This window comes from Somniosus microcephalus, chromosome 12 (assembly GCF_052327205.1).
Source record: "Somniosus microcephalus isolate GS21.2 chromosome 12, FLI_Smic_1.0, whole genome shotgun sequence".
Classification (NCBI taxonomy): Eukaryota; Metazoa; Chordata; class Chondrichthyes; order Squaliformes; family Somniosidae; genus Somniosus; species Somniosus microcephalus.
This window is the reverse complement of record NC_140998.1, coordinates 140,465,364-140,483,920: the sequence shown is the minus strand read 5'-3', so window position 1 is coordinate 140,483,920 and position 18,557 is coordinate 140,465,364. Positions and strand designations below refer to the sequence as shown.

The following is an 18,557-nucleotide window of genomic DNA, read 5'->3' as shown; positions in this document are numbered from 1 at the left end:
CTTTGGTCCCTAATGGGCCCTGCTCTTTCCCTAGTTATCCTCTTGCCCTTAATATACTTATATAAAACACCTTAGGATTTTCCTTTATTTTGCTCGCCAGTGTTATTTCATGGCCCCCCCTCGCTCTCCTAATTTCTTTTTTAAGTATCCCCCTGCACTTTTTATACTCCTCTAGGGCTTCCTCTGTCTTTAGTCCTTTGTATCTGCCAAAAGCCCCCCTTTTTTTTCCTAATCCATTCTCGTATATCCCTTGACATCCAAAGTTCCCTGGGCTTGTTGGTCCCACCCTTGACCTTTACGGGAACATGTTGCCATTGTACTCTCTCAATTTCCTTCCTGAAAGACTCCCATTACTCCGATGTGGATTTTCCTACAAGTAGCTGATCCCAGTCCACTTTGGCCAGATCCTGCCTTATCATATTAAAATCAGCCTTCCCCCAATTTAGAACCTTTATTTCTGGTCCATCTCTGTCCTTTTCCATGACTACCTTAAATCTCACCGAATTATGGTCACTGTCACCAAAGTGCTCACCTACTAACACTTCTACCACTTGCCCGGCCACATTCCCTAGAATTAGGTCCAGTACCGCCCCCTCTCTTGTAGGACTTTCTACATGCTGGCTCAAAAAGCTCTCCTGGATGCACTTTAAGAATTCCACACCCTCTAAGCCTTTCACACTCTGACTATCCCAGTTAATATTGGGGAAGTTGAAATCCCCCACTATTTATTACCCTATTATTTGCACATTTCTCTGAGATTTGCCTACATATCTGTTCCTCTGTCTCCCCCTGACTGGGGGCTTTTGTACACTACCAGCAAAGTGCTTGCCCCCTTTTTGTTTTTAAGTTCTACTCATATGGCCTCATTAGAGGAACCTGTTAATATATCATCCCTCCTTACAGCAGTAATTGACTCCTTAATTAATATTGCGACGCCCCCTCCTCTTTTACCCCCCCCCCCCCCCCCCTCTGTCTCGCCTGAAGATTCTATACCCTGGAATATTGAGCTGCCAGTCTTGCCCCTCCCTCAACCATGTCTCCATGATAGCAACAATATCATACTCCCATGTGTTCATCAACACCTTCAGTTCATCCACCTTATTCGCAAGACTCCTTGCATTAAAATAAATGCCATCCAGCCTTGCCCTACTCCCTTGTGCCATTACATATTTGCTCTGCCTTCCAAGCTGACTTGTTTTTTCCTCTTTGGCTGTACATCACCCCTATTATAGCTCCACTCTGTATTCCTGAATTCAGAAATCTGACTGACAACCAAAAACTTCCATTCCTACTGGGGGAGGAGAGAAGCTGTGTAACACTGGCGGCACACTATGTTACAGCTTGCCATGAACAGAGGGACAACCAGTAAACTAAGACAAGAGTATATATAAACAAGGCGAAAATATATTTATAAACTCAGGGATATACCTGTTTATACACTGTATGAATGGAACCGCGTTTATGTGTTCAACCATAAATGTATTTTGATGCTTTGGCAACATAAGATGTACCTTATCATGCCAATAAAGCGATTTGTATTGTATTGTATTGTATCCCATCCCCCTGCCAAGTTAGTTTAAACCCCCCCCCCCCCCCCCCCCCAACAGTGCTAGCAAACCTTCCCGCAAGGATATTTGTCCCGTTCTGGTTCAGGTGCAACCCGTCTGACTTGTACAAGTCCCACCTTCCCCAGAAGCAGACCCAGTGATCCAGGAAACTAAAGCCCTCCCTCCTGCACCAACTCTTTAGCCACGCATTCATCTGCTCTATCCTCCTATTCCTATACTCACTAGCACGTGGCACCGGGAGTAATCCAGAGATTACAACCTTTGAGGTCCTGCTCTTTAATCTGCTACCTAGCTCCCTAAATTCTTGCTGCAGGACCTCATCCCTCTTCCTACCCATGTCGTTGGTCCCAATGTGAACCATGACCTCTGACTGTTCACCCTCCCCCTTCAGAATGCCCTGCAGCCGTTCAGTGACATCCTTGACCCTGGCACCAGGGAGGCAACAAACCATCCTGGAGTCACGTCTGCGGCCACAGAAACGCCTATTTGTTCCCCTTACGATAGAATCCCCTACCACTATTGCTCTCCCACTCTTTTTCCTCCCTTCCTGAGCAGCAGAAGCACCCCCGGTGCCAGGAAGTTGGCTGCTGCTGCTGCCTTCCCCTGGTGAGTCATCCCCCTCAACAGTATCCAAATCGGTATACCTGTTTGAGAGGGAGATGGCCACAGAGGCCCCCTGCACTACCTGCCTGCTTCTACTGCTCTGCCTGATGGTCACCCATTTCCCTTCTGCCTGTGCAGCCCTTACCTGCGGTGTGACCAACTCACTAAACATGTTATCCACGACCCCCTCAGCATCGCGAATGCTCCAAAACTCATCCATCCGCAGCTCCAGCGCCTCAATGCGGTCTGCTAGAAGCTGCAGCTGGATACATTTCCGGCACACATGGTCGTCAGGGACACCGGCAGTGTCCCTGAATTCCCACATAGCGCAGGTGGAGCATAACACGGGGCTGGGCTGTCCTGACATGACTTACCCTTGAATTAATTTAAATTAATTCAATACCACCAATTAAAGATATACTCTAGGGCGCTTGTATGGCAGAAGTCCCCGCTACACCAGAGAGACCCTAGAAAATATAAACTGCAGAATTGAAGTTACCTTACAGCTAAATGGTATATTTAAGGGCCCTGGTTTATAAACAGTCCCCGCTACACCACAGAGACTTTAGAAACTATAAACCACAGAGTTAAGGTTTAAAGAGAGAAATACTCACCAACCAATCACTTACCTGCTTTCTGGTGATGTCACACTTCGATTTCTTTTTACTTCTCTCCTTCCCTCTGAGTTCCGAGATTGGAGATTGGTCAAACTTACCTGGTCTCTGGAGCCTTTTATACTCACCGCTCAGCCCGCTCAGCCCGCCGACCCTCGCTCCGCACTGAGGCCTTACCTGGTCTCTGGAGCCTTTTATACTCACCGCTCAGCCCGCGATTCCCACCGACTCTCGCTCTGCACTGAGGCCTTACCTGGTCTCTGGAGCCTTTTATACTCACCGCTCAGCCCGCGATTCCCGCCGACTCCCGCTCCGCACTGAGGCCTTACCTGGTCTCTGGAGCCTTTTATACTCGTCGCTCAGCCCGCGATTCCCACCGACTCTCGCTCCGCACTGAGGCCTTACCTGGTCTCTGGAGCCTTTTATACTCACCGCTCACCGCTCAGCCCGCGATTCCCACCGACTCTCGCTCCGCACTGAGGCCTTACCTGGTCTCTGGAGCCTTTTATACTCACCGCTCAGCCCGCGATTCCCACCGACTCTCACTCCGCACTGAGGCCTTACCTGGTCTCTGGAGCCTTTTATACTCGCCGCTCAGCCCGCGATTCCCACCGACTCTCGCTCTGCACTGAGGCCTTACCTGGTCTCTGGAGCCTTTTATACTCACCGCTCAGCCCGCGATTCCCGCCGACTCTCGCTCTGCACTGAGGCCTTACCTGGTCTCTGGAGCCTTTTATACTCACCGCTCACCGCTCAGCCCGCCATTCCCACCGACTCTCGCTCCGCACTGAGGCCTTACCTGGTCTCTGGAGCCTTTTATACTCACCGCTCAGCCCACGATTCCCACCGACTCTCGCTCCGCACTGAGGCCTTACCTGGTCTCTGGAGCCTTTTATACTCACCGCTCAGCCCGCGATTCCCGCCGACTCTCGCTCCGCACTGAAGCCTTACCTGGTCTCTGGAGCCTTTTATACTCGCCGCTCAGCCCGCGATTCCCACCGACTCTCGCTCTGCACTGAGGCCTTACCTGGTCTCTGGAGCCTTTTATACTCACCGCTCAGCCCACGATTCCCACCGACTCTCGCTCCGCACTGAGGCCTTACCTGGTCTCTGGAGCCTTTTATACTCGCCGCTCAGCCCGCGATTCCCACCGACTCTCGCTCTGCACTGAGGCCTTACCTGGTCTCTGGAGCCTTTTATACTCACCGCTCAGCCCGCGATTCCCGCCGACTCTCGCTCCGCACTGAGGCCTTACCTGGTCTCTGGAGCCTTTTATACTCACCGCTCAGCCCGCGATTCCCACCGACTCTCGCTCCGCACTGAGGCCTTACCTGGTCTCTGGAGCCTTTTATACTCGCCGCTCAGCCCGCGATTCCCACCGACTCTTGCTCCGCACTGAGGCCTTACCTGGTCTCTGGAGCCTTTTATACTCACCGCTCAGCCCGCGATTCCCGCCGACTCTCGCGCCGCACTGAGGCCTTACCTGGTCTCTGGAGCCTTTTATACTCGCCGCTCAGCCCGCGATTCCCACCGACTCTCGCTCTGCACTGAGGCCTTACCTGGTCTCTGGAGCCTTTTATACTCACCGCTCAGCCCACGATTCCCACCGACTCTCGCTCTGCACTGAGGCCTTACCTGGTCTCTGGAGCCTTTTATACTCGCCGCTCAGCCCGCGATTCCCACCGACTCTCGCTCCGCACTGAGGCCTTACCTGGTCTCTGGAGCCTTTTATACTCACCGCTCACCGCTCAGCCCGCGATTCCCACCGACTCTCGCTCCGCACTGAGGCCTTACCTGGTCTCTGGAGCCTTTTATACTCACCGCTCACAGCTCAGCCCGCGATTCCCGCCGACTCTCACTCCGCACTGAGGCCTTACCTGGTCTCTGGAGCCTTTTATACTCACCGCTCACCGCTCAGCCCGCGATTCCCACCGACTCTCGCTCCGCACTGAGGCCTTACCTGGTCTCTGGAGCCTTTTATACTCGCCGCTCAGCCCGCGATTCCCGCCGACTCTTGCTCCGCACCTAATCTAAAGTATTATCTTTCTCCCTCTCTCTTCCCGACTCATCCCCCCACTCTTTACAAAGAACCTGGAGAGTGAAAATAAATATACAGATATTCTTTTGATAGTAAGTAACATGTAACTTGTAATAGCCTTGCCCCTTATATTTACAGAATTAATTTTACTTGCCTTACACAATGAAAACAGTCCCATCGATGAGTGCTTGTGCTCATATAACCTCTAATCACAGTTCATGAAATTAAACATTGATTTTAAACAATAGTTACACTCAAAATACAGTCAACATGAAGAATAAAACATAGTTACCTGTTAAAGCGGTCTGGTACTCTATTGGCAACTGCCATTAACTACTAGCAAAATTGATATAATGTTTGTAATCATCTAGTTTTAGTGCTTCATTTAATTATTGAGATTATTAAATTAGGCCAATCTCCTTTGGGATTTCCAAGCACATTTTCAGAGATTCTTGGGTAATGTTATGGAAACTGAATGCAGTCTTTAACAAGTACCTGATCTGTTATACATCTGCACATTTAATTAAATGTACCTATCATGCTTTGCTACACGGTGGTGTGAGGGTTACAACTCTGTGTTGCCTGACCAATCTCAGCCAGCTTCTCTGAAAGAATGAAAGTTGCCTTGTACCATGGCATTAAAGCTGGTGTTGTGGATCAACCATCAATGGAAACAAAAATTGGGTGTATTTTTATAATGGGCAGCCAATCTGTAACACTAGTTTTACCCCGGGCAGCAAGTTGAAAATCTATCCTGAAGTTTATCTGGGATTCTGGGTTACTCTGGAACGCTTCCCCTGTGGGAACCCAGTGTCAGCATCAAGCCATCCCAGGTGAGCTATAGGATGGTTCCATATCGAGCAGAGCTTTGCCTCAATCTCCGAAAAGTATTCTACTTCCCCCTTGTCACTGCACCAGTGTGACTCCTCACCAGCCATCCTTATGGCTACGGCTACTGATTTACAGTGACTAAATAAGCCAAATTTCATTTTGACGTGGATTAATGGGAAAGTATTTTGTATTCTTCATGTTGACCTATTTGGATTATTTGTAAACTGTGATTAGAGGCCATGTCGATGGAAATATTTTCACTGTGAAAGATGGGTGTTTTGGAATTGAATTCTGTCCATTTTTCTATTAAAACTGTAAAGCGGGGCCTTGTTTATCAGCCCCCCCCTGAATTAGATCCTCGATTTTTGTGCTGATTTATAAGTAGTTTTGTGGTATGGGCACACACCGTCTGTCTGCAGCCACTAGGCCCAAGGCGGCCAAGAGTCATTTTACCCGAGTCCTTTACAGCCATACATGGAAGAGAAACCTTTGACCTGGTCTGCCTGAGCGGAGTTTGCACATAGATCCCAGAGGCAGAAAGACGGAATACAGCCTGCTAACTTGCTGCACAGGTCAGGCCCATTCTCTGCTCATTTTAAGATACATACCAACAATGATAGACAACAAAATATCCTCTGGTCCATCCAGCCTGTCCCAAACAACTGCAATAACTTGTGCATCACGATATATACACTCCCCAATCCTTCCCAGTCACACATGGTGGTGGACAATTAAACAACTAACGGGAGGAGGAGGCTCCATGAACATTCCCATCCTCAATGTTGCCAAAGCCCAGCAGGCGAGTGCAAAAAGACAAGGCTGAAGGGCTTGCAACCATCTTCAGCCAGAAGTGCCAAGTGGATGATCCATTTCGGCCTGCTCCTGAGATCCCCACAATCACAGAAGTCAGTCTTCAGCCAAATCGATTCACTCCACGTGATATCAAGAAACGGCTGAGCACACTCAATACAGCAAAGATTGTGGGCCCTGACAACATCCTGGCTGTCGTGCTAAAGACTTGTGCACCAGAACTAGCCGCGCCTCTAGCCAAGCTGTTCCAGTACAGCTACAACACTGGCATCTATCCGACAATGGAAAACTGCCCAGGTATGTCCTGTCCACAAAAAGCAGGACAAATCCAATCCGGCCAATCCCCATTAGCCTACCCTGAATCATTAGCAAAATGATGGAAGGTGTCGTCGACTGTGCTATCGAGCGGCACTTACTCGCCAATAACCTGCTCACTGATGCCAGTTTGGATTCTGCCAAGACCACTCGGCTCCCAACCAATGTTGCCCATAATTTTTTTTGGTGCACAGGCCCTTTAACTGCCAACGCTGCCCATTCAATTTTTCACACATGCGTGGTTATTACCATTGTAAAGCCGGTGATCGACCTGCGCGGGACCACCAGACCGCTACGTGGTCACACAGCTTAAAGGAAACATTGCTGCAGACCTCATTACAGCCTTGGTCCAAACATGGACAAAAGTGCTGAATTTCAGAGGTGAGGTGAGAGTGACTGTCCTTGACATCAAGGCAGTAGTTGACTGAGTGTGACATCAAGGAGCCCTACTAAAATTGAAGTCAGTGGGAATCAGGGGGAGAACACTCCACTGGCTGGAGTCACTAGCACAAAGGAAGGTGGTTGTGGTGGTTGAAGGTCAATGAACTCTGCTCCAGGACATCGCTGCAGGAGTTCCTCAGGGCAGTGTCCTAGGCCCAACCATCTTCAGCTGCTTCATCAATGACCTTCCCTTCATCATAAGGTGGGAGATGTTTGCTGATGACTGCATGATGTTCCATTCACAACTCCTCAGACAATGAAGCAGTCCATGCCAGCATGCAGCAAGACCTGGACAACTTTCAGGCTTAGGCTGATCTGTGGCAAGTAACATTTGCACCACACAAGTGCCAGGCAGTGACCATCTCCAAGAGAGAGTCTAACCACCTCCACTTGACATTCAATGGCATTACCATCATCAAATCCCACACCATCAACATCCCAGGGGTCACCATTGACCAGAAACTTAACCGGACCAGCCACATAAATACTGTGGCAACAAGAGCAGGTCAGAGGCTGGATATTATGTGGTGAGTGACTCATCTCCTGACTCCCCAAAGCCTTTCCACCATCTACAAGGCACAAGTAAGGAGTGTGATGGAATACTCTCCACTTGCCTGGATGAGTGCAGTTCCAACAACACTCAAGAAACTTGACCCCATCCAGGACAAAGCAGCCCATCCAGGACAAAGCAGCCCACTTGATTGGCACCCCATCCACCACCTTAAACATTCACTCCCTCCACCACCGGTGTACCGTGTCTGCAGTGTGTACCATCTACATGATGCACTGCAGCAACTCGCCAAGGCTTCTTCAACAGCATCTCCCAAACCTGCGACCTCTACCACCTAGAAGGACAAGGGCAGCAGGTGCATGGGAACACCATCATCTCCAAGTTCCCCTCCAAGTCACACACCACCCTGACTTGGAAATATATCGCCGATCCTTCATTGTTGCTGGGTCAAAATCCTGGAACTCCCTTCCTAACAGCACAGTGGGAGTACCTTCACCACACGGACTGCAGCGGTTCAAGAACGCGGCTCAGCACCACCTTCTTGAGGGCAACTAGGGATGAGCAATAAATGCTGGCCTTGCCAGTGACGTCCACATCCCGTGAATGAATTTTTTTTTTTAACTACTCCAGGGGACCACCCTGGTCCTGATTAATGTTACCAGGTACAAGGTGATCTCCGCCCCAGCCAGGAACAGGTCCAGCTGTCGCTTGGAAGGAATTCAGCAAATTAGTGATCACGCACAATCCGACAGCCTGTTCCACAGACCCGCTATTCTATGGGGAATACTTCCTGATATCTAACCAAGTTCTGACCTGGCATAACTTGAAATTCTGACCCCTAGTCCTCCCTAGCCTATTTAGTTGAAGCAAACTCTCTACACGAACACAATCTATTCTCATAATCATCTAATGGGCCACATGCACATTGGTCAAAGTAACGTAGCAACCTAGTCGTTCTGATGATTATTATTCTTCTGTTTCTAACGCAGCAGTGACTCTCCCATTTCTATTATCAGCCAAATTTATTTATAGAGATGCTTGACTAATGCTGTCTAAACATTACTGATCATTGTTCGATTTGTCAATGAGGTACATAGGCACAGAACTGTGGGGAAAAGTCTAGTCTAAGGAATGTAATGTATGCTATTTATGTTCTTTACATGAACAGCCACATTAGCCCTGCAAACAATTCTGGCATTTTAATAATAGAAATACTCAAACCCATCAGTCTATTCAGCTAATCAAAAGGGATCAGTTCCGATGTTGTACTCTACATGTTTTACAGCACAGAATTCCATGAATTGTTTTTATAAATTAGTGAATGTTACACATAATTATACTATTGCTCTAGTAATTGCTTCGTGTGCATTTTTAATGGTCATGATGTGAATTTGAACTTTTATACATTCACAGGAAAGCAAATTAAATTTTGAAAAAACATTGGAGGAAACATTTGTAATTGCTTTTTTTCATCATTCCCTCCCTCCCTCCCTCCTAAAAATGTTAATCAGTGTTTATTTTCAGCTGTTGTGTGTGAGAGACCCTCTGCAAAGATTTGTCATTCCCTGGCAGCGGCTGTCCGTAATTCAGAAAAATTGTGTTGGCTACCAAAAGGAAAAAGAGTGCTATCATTACAGCAAATGTTTATTAAAATACAGCAACAGAAATAATGTACTTGTCAGTCAACAAATGTAGAAAAATACAGACGTCTGACAACTTTGCATAAACCTGGAATCCCCTCGGTCCCATGGTGTACAGGGGCATTGGAAATAATTTTACTCCTACAGATTTTTATAGTTACATCTAAAGCATACATACAGCATTATAATATATATAATCTATACACACATACACATACAAACACATTTAAACTCTTAAGAAAAATAGGTGCCCTATAATTCTGTTTCTATTTGTATGCTGAGATCATATTGTTATGATGTCCAGATGAACTATTAATAATGGAGAGTTTAGGCAATCTGAATGATTGAGCTAGGTGTTTAGAAATACCAGATTTGACACGTTGAAGATTAAATCAATGGCTGAAAAGCCCTCAACAATGTAAAATTACTCAAATTTAGAAGGTACGAGCCATTTAGAAAAAAACCCTAATAAGGTGCTGAGGTCTTTATCTGCTGGCAGAAAGCTTTTCATGTCCAAACCAAACACAAACCAGTAGGATAATTGCAAGCCGTCTAGCAATCTACTGTTCCCAATCCCCCTGTGTGTTGTACATTTGGAGGGAGGGCTGGATGGAGCATGTATGTTGAGCTCTTTCAGTGCTTGGCACTTCATAACTTAAAAATGTTTCATTCAAATAAAGCACTCTTCATAATTGACCTAATTTCATCCAGTGAGGGGCAGGGAATAAAACACGATCAGAAGCATCTGAAAGTTACATTTTTTTGTGGAGATGTTGATGTTTTGCCTGAGTAGCTTACTTTATCGAGTTTGGTGAAAATCCAAGAAGATTTCAGTTTTTTAGCCTCTGGTGCCCTTGTACAAATGGACATGCTGGGAACTGTTGATGGTAATTTGTCACATCAATAATTTCCAAATAATTTATGGGGTTTTCACTGACCACCTGCTCCATGTGGCATTTCAGTTTCCCATCACTGCCTTCAACGTGACTTCTGAATGACATTGCTAATTTCTGCTAAAGTTGGGGACTGGCATCAACTAGAGTCTAGGTTGAGTCTGATCAACTAATTTCATAAAGGATTTTGGCAATCTTTGGGCTGAATATGATCCCAGGCACCAGAAACTGTGTACTAGTCCATTGATCCACCCAGCTCCTTCAAACTCCTCATCAGTTGGAGCACATTTGTTATAAAGATAGCCATGATTTAAGAGGGGAATGCACACGTGCATTTCTAGCCAGTAAGTAGTGCAGTGGTTGAACCAGTCTAAAATTTTAGTCTATCCAGGAAACCTTTCCACATATTTGGAGGGGCTAGAGTTACTGTTTTTAGGTTGGGAATATGTATATTGTTGGGGAAGAGGACAAGGAACTTTACTCGGCATCTAATCCATGCGGTACCTGATGCCCCATGCTTTAGCATAGAAGAGTATAGCTGACAGCAGACAGTTTTCTCTCTCTACCAGGTCACGCCTATGAATAAACGGCCCAACCTGCAGAAAGCCAATGGCACCATGGACCCGCTGAAATGTGGGCCTACAAATCTGCTTGTGGGTCTTCAAATGTTCTGTTGGATCAAGTAAATGTTGATGTGCAAGCTAAATGAAAGGAAAGGGTCACTCTCCCGGGACCATGGCAAAAATAGGTAAACGCCTGTCTATAGAAGTGCTTAATGCTGGTACCAGGGACAAAAAGTTGGGGGGGAAATGTCTTCTCGCCAATCATCTCCCCACCCCACTCCTGAGAACATTGTTGCCTGTTTGTGGGATACAGTTTCACAGGTGCTAAGTTTGGCAGCCTTTAGTTCCTTGCCCATGTGACCATGGTTCATGTGTGAGGCTTAACGGTGAGTGTTGCAAACTATTTGACCACAAGGGGAGGAAGTATCATAACCAAGCTTAATCCTGTCCACACCTGCCATGTGCACACACCAACTTCCAGCATATCACTAGATTTGGGGCAGGACTCTGGCCACGTTTCTCCCCCACCCCAGGGGCACTGAGCAGCTGATTGATTTCTTTTTGGCAGGCTTCCACTTGACACGCCCGCAGCAACATGGTTTGTATTGAGAATGTGTGGAGTGGAGAGATGGTACCTATGGCCATCACTCCATGCTGCTTAACTGCCCTTCAGACCTCCGTCTTGGTCACGTGCTTGCATAACAAAGCTTGTCGATGCAGAAAAGATTCTGTTATTAAACTATTGTCTAAGTAAATTAATCTGGTAAATAAGAAAAATTGAGCCATTTTATATGCTTCTCAAAAGAAAACCATCGTCATTGATGTAAGTTGAGCTTTTTCGACTGGTCTGAACAATAGTCTGCTTCATTACTCTGAATCGGTTTACTTATTGAACTCCTTAGCAGCCTATGAGAATTGTTTTGTTCAGTAAGTAATAATCTTGTCTATTTTGATTTCAATTGTCAGATTTGGTATTAATCGGCGGTCTCCTGGGTCAGTTGATCGTCTGAGCTTTAATGAGAGTGGCGGAAGTGGTAAATCTACACCCATCTGGCAGAGAAGTGAGGACAGCAACATGGAGAAAATCACAACCGGTTAGTATGGTGTTGGATGGCTTTGTGTAAACGTGGAGCACATTGATTCAGCTGTATTACTGTATTATTCCAAATTAAATTGCTACATCAATGATATAAGTAATATTTGAATAAGATTATAATGGTGTTCATATTTGTTCAGATCAAAACACAGGTCCCTTAGTTCCACGCCAGGCTCGCTTTAATCATCATTGTATCCTTAGTATAGCTGGTCTTACAAGCTCTCTGGTTCAAGTACAGTGGCAAATGCAGTAGAAAGGCTCTTAGCAATTTCTAATTTGTCACCCACGGCCAGGAAGAGAACATGAAGCCACTGAGTTTCCCAGATGGTGCAGTACCAAAACATAGGGAAACGAGAACACTCGCTTTAAGATTTTTACTTTTGCGCGTCTCATCCCATATTTCCCAAGTCAAAATGTATGCAATTATATACCAAGTGACCATTTATTTAACAGCCGGTCTGTGAAAAAACAGAAAATGCTAGAAATACACAGCAGGCATATTGGCATGAGGAAAGAGAAAAGGGTAACATTTATAGATTATAGACGCTGAGAGAAGAAATGTTTGTTTGGCCAATGCACAGTCGCGCACAGGAAGGGAATGAACAGGAGAAAATAGGCAACTGAAAATCACAACGAAGAGATGAACAGAACTCCTTCAAGGCTGGCATCCATGGACGGGAAGTAGTAGATCAAACAGTAGAGATAAAAAGAAACAAACTGCAAATCCTGAAAACCTTTTATTAAAAAAAATTTTTTTTAAATGTCAAATGTCTGAAAATGTGCAGCAGGTTTGTCAGCATCTTGGAAAGAGTAAAGACACGTTACTGTTTCAGGTATAGACCCTTTCAAATGTTTAATCAAATGGTTTTAATCATTTTACACGCAATAGAAATTTTTATCAAGTGATGTGATAACGTGTAACCTGACTTACTTTCTCCCTCTACTGCTGTAAAGATTTAAAGCAACAGCCTTTACTTTCCTACACAGATTGAAAGATTTTTTAAAAATGATGATGAAGTTACAGAGCTATGTCTAATTTGTACCAAGCTCTGAGCTGCCCAGTGAATTAATGCTTCATCACATTTTGAAAGTTTTTGTGAATTGCTCCATTAGGAGCAACAGAAGTGATATAAATCTAGATAGGCGATTCAGTCAATGAGTGTGAAATGAAGCCAAGGTTTGTGCTCATTTGCAGTACGCCATAGTACTGCAATAAAATTGAGGCGCTGTATTTCAACCCACAAAAATCCCAATTGAATAGTTTATTCTGCTTGCGAGGAACCTCTTTGTTGTGTGTTATGACTTTTCCATCTATTTTAGCCACTGGAGTTTTGGGTAAAAGAAGTTTGATATAAACGTAAGCATGCTTTCTTTCAGGAGGCAATTTTTAGATTGCAAGCTCCCATGCATGACATCACTTCACAGTCCAAGGATTCAAAAGCCTACCAAAAAAATCAGCAATGCCAAAGGAAGAGGAGAATAAAAAGTAGAATGTGCACGTTTCCTTTTCCTTTGTATCAAGCAGCTCTTTCTCCCAGTTTGCTTTTTGTTTTCTGACCTAAATCCCCACAATTCACTGGTGCTCTTGTTGTCCTGATCTCTCTTCACTTTTTGTCCTGTAGTCTTTCTCCTCCGCTGCCTTACTTTTTGACTTCTGTCAAGTTTTTTTGGTTTCTTTCAGAACTCTGTTTCTTTCCTTCAACTTTCACCCAACGTTTGTCTGCATCCCAGCTGTAGCGCAACATTCAACCTCCGTGACTTCCAAGAAGAAATTATATAACCCACATTGTGGCATACTACACTTCCACAGCTTGCTCTGCAAGCTCGACATCTTCATTCGTACTTCCATGCAATGTAATCCACTTGAGTAGATTACTTTATTATAATCTTGTAATCAGAGATGCACATAAAATTGCCAGTGTTTCCCTTTTTCGTGAATAATTAATGTTAAATTACCAGAAAAAGTTCCTACGTCTAACCTTACCGGGATGTCCATTTTAGAATTGGTTTCAGGCTGCAAGATGTTTCATTGTGTGAAATACCTTTGAGACATTGCAATGTAACGAGGTGCTGTACAAATGGAAGGTTTTTTTTAGGCAACTGAGTTCTAGAGAGTTAAATGAAACTGACACTGAGCATCACGTACCGTGGTTCTACTGGGTAGTAGGAGGAGCTTGAAGTTCATTGGCTCCTAGACAGGATGTTGCCACTTCCAGCAGTTTCTCACCCACTGATTACAAGCAGTGGGATGCTGCACAGAGCAAGTGGATCACTTCACCAATCGCATCCCATCTAGGGCTTTAGCGAGTTAAAAAGAAAGACTTGTGTTTATATAGCACCTTTCACAACCACCAGACGTCTGAAAGCGGTTTACAGCCAATGAAGCCAACTTTTTGAAGTGGAGTCATTGTTGTAATGTGGGATATGCAGCAGCCAACTTGCGCACAGCAAGCTCCCACAAACAGCAATGTGATTATGACCAGATAATCTGTTTTTTTCAAAGGCCAATCACCGAGTAGGTACAGCAGGATTGACTTCCACTCTCAGTCAGCAAAGGCTAGCTGCACTGCCTGTCATTTCTTTGACCAAAGTGCAGTCTCCACTCACTGCTTTCTTCAGTGAGCAGGAGGCTCTACTTTCTGATTGGTGGGTTGGTGCAAAGATGCAAATGAGGAAGCACTTGAAACCTAATCCCAAAACAGAAACAAGATTTTGTTTCCTTTGTTTTCTGCTTGGTTTAGAATTTAGTGAAACTTTTTCTATCAGAGGAGATTTACCAGTGAAAGTTGATGGGGTGTCACGCTCACTGTAAAGTAGGGCAGCTGTAGTCAGAAATTTTCAAGGCTCAGACGAGAATGCAACCAAATTAATCCAAAAACACATGGTCAGGTTCCACATGTACGCTGACGACATCCAGCTCTACCTCACCACTACCTCTCTCGACCCCTCCACTGTCTCTAAATTGTAAGACTGCTTATCCGACATCCAGTACTGGATGAGCAAAAATTTCCTCCAACTAAATATTGGGAAGACCGAAGCCATTGTCTTTGGTCCCCGCCACTAACTGTCTGAGACTTGAACCAGGCTGTTCACAACCTTGGTGTCGTATTTAACCCCAAGATGAGCTTTCAGCCACATATCTGCCCCATTACCAAGAGCGCCTTCTTCCACCTCCGTAACATCGCCAACCACTGCCCCTACCTCGGCTCCTCTGCTGCTGCAACCTTTATCCATGCCTTTGTTACTCTAGACTCGACTATTCCAGTGCTCTCCGGGCTGGTCTCCCATCTTCCACCCTCCATAAACTTGAGCTCATCCAAAACTCTGCTGCCCGTGTCCTAACTCGCACCAAGTCCTGTTCACCCATCACCCCTGTGCTCACTGACCTACATTGGCTCCTAGTCCAGCAACGCCTCAATTTTAAAAACTCATCCTTGTTTTCAAACCCTTTATGGCATCACCCCTACCTATCTCTATCTCTGTAACCTCCTCAAGCCTTCAAGATCTCTGCACTCCTCCAATTCTGGCCTCTTGCACATCCCCGATTTTAATCGCTCCACCATTGGTGGCTGTGCCTTCAGCTGCCTAGGTCCTAAGCTCTAGGATTCCCTTCCTAAACCTCTCCTCCTTTCTACCTCTCTCTCCTTTAAGACGCTCCTTAAAACCTTCCTCTTTGACCAAGCTTTTGGTCATCTGTCCCAATATTTCATGTGGCTTGGTGTCAAATTTTGTTTGATTAATGCTCCGGTGAAGCACTGTGGGACATTTTACTACATTAAAGGCGCTATAGAAATGCAAGTTGTTATTGTTGAATAGGGACCAAAAAACAAGATTAGGCCATTCAATGTCTCAAACCTGTTGCACCATCACAGCTGATCTGTACCTCATCTCCACTTATCCACCTTTGCTCCATACCTCTTGCTACCCATACCAAAAATATCAATCTCAGGTTTTTAAAATTCCAATTGACCCAGCATTCACTGCCTTTTGAGGGAAGAGAGTTTGAAATTTCCATCACCCTTTGTGTGAAGAAGCGCTTCCTGACTTGACTCCTAAATGGCCCAGTGCATCCTTGTTCTAGATTCTCCGGGGTGGGGGGGGGGGGTGCAGTTTCACAGGGAAGGAGTTCATCTGTATCTTCCCTATTAAATCCCTTGATCATTTTAAACACCTTGATTAGATCACCCCCTCAACATTCTGAATTCCAGTGAATACAAACCAAGTTTATGCAACCCGTCCTCGGTGAATCTGCGCTGCGACCCCCTCCAAGACAAATATATCCTTGCTGAGATTCAGTGCCAAAAACTGAATGCAGTGCTCCAGATTGGATATGACTAAGGCTTCACTTCATCACCTTGTATTCCAGCCCCCTGAGGTAAAGGCTAACATTCCATTTGCCTTTTTGATTATTTTTGTACCTGTGCACTCTCTTTTAGTAATTTATGTACATGGACACATAAATCCCTTTGCTTCTCCACAGCTCCTCGTCTCTCACTATGATGAAAATATTCAGATTTGTCTTTCTTGGATGCCTTACAATGCCTCCTAATTTGATGTTGTCTGCAAACGTGGATATGCAGCCCTCTATTCCTTCATCCAAGTCATATACACACACTACCAATCAGAGAATGTTCCCTTAATACCTGGGATGGCAGGAATGACGTATGAGGAGAGATTGGGCTTGTACTCGCTGGAGTTTAGAAGAATGAGAGGGGATCTCATTGAAACTTATAAAATTCTAACAGGACTAGACAGACTAGATGCAGGAAGGATGTTCCTGATGGCCAGGGAGTCCAGAACCAGGGGTCACAGTCTAAGGATAAGGGGTAAGCCATTTAGGACAGAAATGAGGAGGAATTTCTTCACCCAGAGAGTGGTGAACCTGTGGAATTCTCTACCACACAAGGCAGTAGAGGCCAATTCATTAAATATATTCAAGAAGGAGTTGGATATATTTCTTAAGGCTAAAGGGATCAAGGGATATGGAGAGAAGGCAGGGACAGGGTACTGAATTTGGATGATCAGCCATGATCTCATTGAATGGCAGAGCAAGCTCGAGGGGCCGAATGGCCTACTCCTGCTCCTATCTTCTATGTTTCTACTCTCTTCCGTCTTCCACCTCCCAACCAATTGCCAACCCACGTCAGAAAGTAACCTCCAATTCCGTGCGCTTTCATATTTTTTGTTAATCCCTTGTGTAGAACCTGAAAGTCTATATTGTCAACATTCATAGACACTCTCTTATCCACCATGTTAATGACCTCCTCAAAAAATAATCAACTTAAATTAGTCCAACATGACCTACCCGTCAGAAATCCATGCTGACTCTCCTTAATCAGTGCATACTTGTCCAATTGTTCAATCACTCTGTCCCTCTGTATTTCTCTGCTCATTAATATTTGGGTTAAAGATGTTTTTGATGCTGTGTATATAATCATACAGGAGCCATTCTGACCAGAATAAATTGCCCATTTGTTCTGGGTGTGCACTGAAACTGCCTTGGGGAACTTTTTTTTATAAATTTGCAGTGCTCAAGCACCAAATCATGTTATAAGCTGTAATTGTTGACATTTGTAGGATGTTGCGCAAACGCAGAACACATGTCCCTGCCGATTGCGATTGAGAAACCCAGGTTGCAGGCCAGGCAATTCCATGGTTGAAAAGACTAGGAGACAATGTAGATGTCCTAGATATGGCCATTGAAATGGGAAGAATGTAATGTGCCCACTACTCGTACACCTGTATTATCTTTGAGAAATATAATTTTTTGTTTAAGAAAAATCTAGAAACTAACTAAGTGACAACAAGGTTAATTTTAATTGATCCACTTTTCTGTGACCAATAATGAAACGATCCTCTTTGAAAAGACTATTTGTCATCAAGCTTCATGTTTAAGTTGAAGTGTTTTGATGAGTGTCTTGCCGTCTGTGCAGCGATTCTTATGAGATTTCTAAGCATGGAAGGTTAGACCATTGGTTCAGTTTTTATTTGAAGTGAAGATGCATTGAGTGCTGAAACACACCAGCATTCTGAACTAATTCCAAATCTTTTGAAAGCTCTGCTGTTGCCAAAATGGCCTTGTCCTCATTTCCATAGTAAATGAGTTTCTGGTTACATGCAGTGTTCTCTTGCTTTTCTTTTTTCTCTTTTCTCTTCCCTGACCCACCATCTGTTCTGTCTGCAATAGCCTGTCATTATCATGTACATCAAATTGCAGTGTGTTCGACAGGATATGGTTTAGCTCTGAAGATTCATGATAATTGTGATGACAATAATGAATGTGAAACCGCCCATCCCCCTGCTGCATATCCAGGGCCATCAAAGTGGCTCTGCAACACCCATGAACTAATGATGCAAGTTTATTCTTTAAACTGGGCTCACCATCAGTGAACTTGGATTTCAGTGTCATCAGTTAGCTTGCACTGATGACACTGACATCAACAAAGTATTTGTGTATCCGCTTTCTTTATTTAAAGAAAAGCCATTTCTGTTTTAACCATCTGATGCATATTACATTGCTGAGCAGCAAAGTTTTGTAATTAAATATATTGGACATAGTTCTGATCTTCAAAGTTCAGTATGTAGTTTTGGATTATGAGCCTTGCAGTGTGATTGCTTAATCTGCATCATTATG

General features: G+C 44.9%; 1 protein-coding gene across 1 annotated transcript in view; it reads left to right on the top strand.

The window, feature by feature from the left end:
* LOC147109567 (signal-induced proliferation-associated 1-like protein 1) overlaps positions 1-18,557 on the top strand; it is a 407,870-nt gene that overhangs the window by 366,779 nt on the left and 22,534 nt on the right. The window contains 1 exon segment of the mRNA XM_086003627.1: positions 11,794-11,921. Coding sequence (XP_085859753.1) covers positions 11,794-11,921 — 128 coding nt within the window.